This window comes from Poecilia latipinna, unplaced genomic scaffold, assembly GCF_001443285.1.
Source record: "Poecilia latipinna isolate Pla-1442-1.1 unplaced genomic scaffold, P_latipinna-1.0 Scaffold3003, whole genome shotgun sequence".
Classification (NCBI taxonomy): domain Eukaryota; kingdom Metazoa; phylum Chordata; class Actinopteri; order Cyprinodontiformes; family Poeciliidae; genus Poecilia; species Poecilia latipinna.
In genome coordinates, this window is record NW_015115619.1 from 12,268 (window position 1) to 19,171 (window position 6,904).

Genomic DNA, 6,904 nt, shown 5'->3' on the forward strand with positions numbered 1-6,904 from the left:
TGCAATAAAGAGAGAATAAGACTTCTGAAAAGTTTCTTGCTGTCTTTAAGTTTCTCATTTGTAATTATTGATAGTCTGTGTCGTGTTACTGTTTCATAATTATGTGATTTACAAAAGTATTCATGCCTCTTGACTTTTTGGTGTGTTTCGGGTGATGTGCAGAATTCCAGAAAAGGAACCAGTTGAATTTCCATCTAAAGTGACTTTCCTTATTCCATAAGGATTCATTTTTGATGACTAATAGTTGGTCTGTAAAGAGATTCTACCACCTAAGATAGTTTTATGATCTAACTCTCTAATCTTATCTATTGCGTAATCATCTCATGTTCTTTGATTTTCAAGATGCCATTTGTTCACCAATGTTCTCCAGCAAATGTCTGAGGCCCTCAGAAAAACTGGATTTATGCTGAGATTACATTAGACACAGGTCAGTTTTGACAGGTGAGACATGGAACCAGTTAATTGCAGTGGAATCTAATTTACAGATGTCGGAGGAAAGCAGCATGAACACAAATAGACACATTTCTCAGATTTTTGTTTAGAAAAAAAGTTGCTCTGTCAAGTCCAAATGATCAAGATTAAGAGGAAATCAGAAAGCTATCAAAATGAGTCAGTTTCTGCTTCCAGGTGAACCATATCTGTGCCAGAACAGACAAGATTGCATGTGAAGTAAAAACATAACCAACCAGTATGCAAGTCATTCTGGAGAAGTTGTTATAGCAATCTTCTCATTTTCCTGGTAAACAAAAATCTGTCTAAGATATATCAATGCATTTATTGACATGTCTAAGTTGGTGTTTAGGATACAAAGGCAGCAGCATGGGGGATTCGCTCCACCACACAGCAGTTGACGGCACCACGAGGAGAATCCAGGTCCCGGACAATTTGCCATGTCTTGGTATTTCCGTCATAGCGCTCCACTTTAGAGCACAACTGGTCATTATCGTCTGTGAAACCTCCCACTACATAAAGCTGGTCCTCTAACACCACAGTCCCAAAGTTGCTGCGGGAATGAATCATGGGGTTCAGCATGCACCAACATTTGGTCAAGGGGTCATAAGCAGCAACCTCTGATACGTGCCTTCTACCGTCGTAGCCACCAAGCTGGAAGAAAGACTGGAATTAAGACTAGGATTACAGCCGAGCTCAAGTCATGAACACGTTTCTTTAGCTCTCTTTACCACATAGAGCTGGTCTTTGTAGGCAATGACACCTGCTGCCGTTCGAGCGGTTTCCATGTGTGTGATAAGCGTCCACTGATTGGTGTTAGGGTTGTAGCACTCGCAAGAAGATAATGCATCATCCATTAAGAATCCACCGCATATGTACACCTGAGAATTGGTAAGGGAGAACGGGAATCATTCTTGACAATACCTACATTAGGAATTTCTGTAATTTGATCATGCACAGTCATGTCAGAAGCAAAAATAATTATTCTTTTGCTGGACTTTGTTTTTAACAGCTCGAAGCTTCAGCATTCCCAAGGCCAGGACAAACATATACTAAATTGCTAAAACTATAGATTCATCCCTCTAACTCACTGAATTCATGTTACTATCTCTTCCTTGTCCTCTGGTGGATATATCCATCATGTAGGCATTAAAATTGGTTCTACAAACACTTGTGAAAGAATGAGTTGCCTTTAGGAGCTCAGTGACTCTCAGCTTGGCATAATGAGAATTTTCTCTGTGCATTAAACCCAGACAAGAAATTTCTTCACTGCTAAGAATCCATTCAACTATTAAACCTGCTCTTCCTTGCAGGGTTGTGGGGGGAGGGCTGATGCCTACATCAATGGGCAAGCAGCAGCAGGGTACAACCTGGACCAGACTAACACAGAGACACAGGACAAACAACCATGCACACACAGCTATGAACAATTAGAGAGACCAATTTACCTAATTGTCAGGCTTTTGGATTGTGGGAGAAATCCAGAGTACCTATGAAGAAACCATGCATGCACAAAGGAACATGCAAACTCCATGCAGAAAGACCCCAGGATGGGATTGAAAGTAGAACCAACTGGGAATGGTAGCAACATAGCTGAGAAGTGCTGGCCACAGATCAATGGAGCCTGAAAGACAGAATGAGCGAGACTCCTGGGATGCCATTTTGGAGCATTCTGAGTGAAGACTTGATCTCTGGGGCCATTACTCATGCTCTTCTGGCACTTTGATGGACCAGTCTGGGTTTGGCAGTTGCCTAGCCTACTAACCTCACAATTGCACTTCTTGAAGTGATCAAAGATTCCCAAAAATAAATTTTTAAACCTTGTTAAAAGCCTTCCCTTCAAAAAGTTTAAGTTTTTACTGGTGCAAATGGTGAGCTCACATATGAAATGCTTGGTCTGTTCTGCCATCACTCATAAAAAAGACACCAAAAAACAATCAAAACAAAATACTCATCTCATAGAAAACATTTATCAGACAACAGGACTGATTTAATGGTATATAGATTTTTAGAAGGGGGCTGCACAATTTGTACAATGTTGCTTTGCAACAAGAAGGTCCTGGGGTCTTTCTGCAAGCAGTTTGCATGTTCTACCTGTGCATGGATAAGTTCTCTACAGATACTCTGGCTTTCTCCCACACATACCATTCAAGGTAACGGTGCTTTTTTCCCCCTGAATTGTTCATAGGTGTGAATGTGTGCATGGTCGTTTGTCCTGTATGTCTCTGCATTGCCTTGCGATGGACTGGCAAGCTGTCATGTTTTTTTTAATCTGTTGTAGCCATTCTGAATTAGAAGGTAGGATTGAGACTTTCCAAGTCGGAATTCCAAATTCGCCATGTATTCCAATTGATTTTTTTCTGCTTAGTTCTCAAAATTACAACTTCTTCAAACAGAAGGAACACACCAATATCTGGAAATGAACAGAGTTCCAACCTCCGAGGTTTGCCCATCTTAGATTTCTTCTGATATCCAACATTAAACAAAAATAATCTGAGTAAATACAAAAAGTAATTTGATCATGCACAGATCATGCACTGCCAGATTCTGAGAATTAAGAAATCACTTGAACAGAACCTGAGGAAGGCTACCAGTTTTCAAAAAGTAATACACCAGGCCCTGATAAACAGATGAGAAACAAAGTCACTGAAATATTTCTGTGACTCTACAGATACTCTGGCTTTCTCCCACACATACCAGTCAAGGTAACGGTGCTTTTTCCCCCTGAATTGTTCATAGGTGTGAATGTGTGCATAGTTGTTTGTCCTGTATGTCAAACAACCATGACATACAGGACATGGTTGTTTGATCATGTCCTGAAGGTCTTTTTCCAGACCTTACTTTAGGTCTGGAAAAAGTTAGAAATCCATTTCTAAGGCTTTGGGATCCCAGTGAACCACAGTGAGAGCCACTATTTACAAATGGAGACAACATGAAGGAGTGGTGAACCTTCACTGGACTATCCAGCCAAACAATTATCCCAAGAGTGCATTGAAGACTTGTCCAGAAGACGACTGTATAAACCATAACAACATCTCACTCAGTTAAGGCCAATGCTCATGATTCAACAACACTTTGGCTAAAAAGACCTTTCAGAACCACAGAAGGTCAAATCTGGTCTAAGAACACTTAATCCACTTACCTTCCCATGAAGTGTTGCAGACCCAGCATCGGCTCTGTGTTCATACATCGGTGCGATCAGGGTCCATTGATTGGTGTCAGGGTTAAACCGTTCTGCAGTTTTGAAGGTATCATACTTGTTGCAGCCTCCCATTGCATAGATCTGGTCATTGAGCACCGCTACACTGACATAGCATCGAGCTTTGTGCATCGTCCCCACTTCTTTCCAAGTTTGGGTGGCGAGATTGAACCTTATGACGCTGCTCAAGTAGTGATCAGCATGGCACCCTCCGACACAATAGATGTTTCCTTTGAGGTAAACACAGCCACTGAACTCTGGGAATGGTGCTGGATTTTTGTACACTGTCTTCCAGCAGTCTTTTCGAACATTGTACATCTCCATTTTGTCAGAAGGGTAATTGTCTTCAAAGCCCCCAATGGCCAGCAGCACATGAGAAGGTAGACGGGTGGAGGTGAGGGGCATCTCCACGCTGGACCCATGGAGGATCTTCATCGCACTGATTACCATGTTTACACATTGTAAATTGTTTCTAACCAGATTATCTTTGCACATAGTTTCGACTAAGTAATTAATGGGTATTAGGAGCAGGCGAACCTGAATAAAGACAGGAGATTTTTATGTAGACACTAGCAATAGTATATCTAGAGTTTGGGGAGATCCGTGCCCCATCATTTACTTACATGAGCGAAAAGTGTCCCCATGTATCCCCTACGATCCTCAGGAGCAAACTTGACCCAACGGAGGATGGCCTCAAACACAAAAGTCTCCTTTCTCACATTCAACTCATCCTTCCTGATGAGTTCCACCAGCTCCTCAACAGGGAGCTGCTGAAAGTCAGCACAGACCTCCACCACCTCCTCAAAGTGTTGCAGGATGTAGAGGTAGGCCACTTCCTTCAGGTCAAGAATCTTGTAGTGATCTGCTAGCTTCCAGGTCTTGATGCAGTTCTTAGGGCAGAGTGTTTGCTGGAGGAAGTCGCAGCAGGCCTGAAGGATCCCAGGGACAGCAAAGCGGTCTGCTGCAGCCAACAGCTCTACCACATTGTCCTCCGTCACCACAACAGAGGAAGTGTAGGCATACTCAAGAATGAGCTCCATGATATTTCGTGACAGGTCAGGGAAGCTGTAGACTTGCTGCCCAGATGATTGGTCACTGAGGAAGAGGTCTCTGTGAGAGATCGGGGGTTTAAGAAACATACATCAAGCCACTAAAGCAGTGAAGTACAGCACTTACAAATTGTTTGAACCTCTTTTCCCATTCCTTCATGGAACAGGACATTTCTACTGAGATTAAATACACACAGGTGAACTCTCTTTGCTAATTAGATTACTTCTATAATTGGTTGAAATGAATTTTATTTAAGAGTACAAGAGTAAAGGGGGCTTAATAGAAGCCCCCTTTACTCTTTTCAACTTAGTCATTTGAAAAGCTTGAAAGCCATGTTCAATTTCACAATTACACAACTTTGTGTTGGTCTGTAACATGACATGCTGTTATTGAATGGGAATGAATACTTAAGCAAGTTACTGTACAGTTTCTTCACCTTCAAATGAACTTTAATGACTATAGAAACTTAGGGTAACTTTGAGTAACTTTGCCCTTTTATCTTTCTGAATGTTACAGATTTCCTTCATTTATATCAAAACCTGATGCCTGGTGCGAGCTAAGCTACTGGAGAGCGTCGCTGCACCTGTCACCATGGAAACACGCATTTGTTGACATTCTAACCCAGGGGTGGGCAACTCCAGGCCTGGAGGGCCGGACTCCTGCAACTTTTAGATGTCTCTCTACTTCAACACACCTGAGTCAAATAATGAGGTTGTTAGCAGGATTCTGGAGAACCTGACTGCACTTAGGAGGTGATTCAGCTGTTGGATTCAAGTGTGTTGGACCAGGGAGACATTTAAGAGCTGCAGGACACTGACCCTCCAGGACCAAGTTTGTCCACCCCTGTTCTAACCAGATAGATTGAAGCAGAATAAGTCACATGTTACAGATGTAAAAATAAAGAAAATGAAAGATTAGTGCTAAGTCAATGACTTAATAGGCAGGTTAATGATTTGAACAGAAAATGTTTATGTGATATGATTACTGAATTTCCCTTTGGGACTGCTAATGCATATTTGAATTTGATCACATAGGATGGATCATAAACAACTTCTTTTAATAACTCCAGAGTAGCAGAGCTGTATCAATCAATCTTAATCCAGATTCAATAGAACAATTTAAGGAGCTTTTATGAAATGCAAGTCCTGTGGTAGAATTATATTTTTAACCTGACAACTTTTTCTCCCCAAAAGATGTCAAAAGCACAATTTAGTGCCTGTCAAACCTCATAACCATTTTACAATACGTCATGTTGAGATCAGGAATTAAAGAGAAAATAACTAAGGTTTAATGATTTACCTGAAGAAGGCACTGGGATTGCAGAGAACGAACCTGTGAACTTTAAACTCTGCATCTCTGACCCTGATCACAGCATCGCACAGTGTTTCCTCCAGAAACATCTCCTTCCACACGTTATTAGAAGCAGTGCTCATTTTTCTAAAGCCTTGAAATAGTTCTAAAGGATAAAAATGTAGTTTTGTTAAAAATAGCTAGTTAAAGCTGTTAAGGGCTTTTTTCACCTTCAAGTTTGATCTGTTTCTATATAAAGAATGACTTTTCTATTTGCTTCTTAACAGAGTCTCTGGGTTGTATCTTTTTAAACGATATTTTCTATAGAAACTGTTTCAATTGTCAACATAGCTCTGTATATTGAATATACAGAGCTATATTCAATATACAGACTAGCGACCTGTCCAGGCTGTACCCCCCTCTCACCCAAAATGTCTCGCTGAAGATAGGCTCCAGCAACCCCTCCTGACCCCACTAGGGACAAGGGTGTATAGAAAATTGATGGATGGATGAAAATATACTGTTGTGCAAAAATTATAACTGTCCAATTATCAGTATAACTGATTCCACCCATCCTCTCCATGGTCTGTTCATCCGGTTGGCATCTGGCATCAGATTCCGTAGCATCTGCTGCAGAACAGCCAGACTCAGAAGCAGTTGTCTCCCATTGGCCATCAGATTGCTCAACAATCCCATCAAGAAGACTGTCTGAGACTGCTTGTAAATGCTAAATTATGTATATTTAGCTTTAGCAATATATTATTATTTGTATATTATGTATTTATAGGCACACTTGTGCTTTTGTGTGTGGTCTGGTGGCCAAGCGATGACATTTTATTGCCAATTTCACTTACGTGTCTGTGCAATGACAATAAAATAAGTCTAAGTCACCTCAAAGAGTTGCAAAAATGATTT

General features: G+C 41.1%; 1 protein-coding gene across 1 annotated transcript; it reads right to left on the reverse strand.

Moving 5' to 3' along the window:
* Nucleotides 1-754: 754 nt before the first annotated feature.
* Nucleotides 755-6,258, reverse strand: LOC106939854 (kelch-like protein 10). Its single transcript, XM_015022417.1, has 5 exons — nt 5,999-6,258; nt 4,273-4,759; nt 3,593-4,186; nt 1,182-1,331; nt 755-1,104 (listed from the first exon to the last, which is right to left on the reverse strand). The coding sequence occupies exons 1-5, from the start codon at nt 6,130-6,132 to the stop codon at nt 799-801; spliced, it is 1,671 nt and encodes a 556-aa protein (XP_014877903.1). The 5' UTR covers nt 6,133-6,258; the 3' UTR covers nt 755-798.
* Nucleotides 6,259-6,904: the final 646 nt, after the last annotated feature.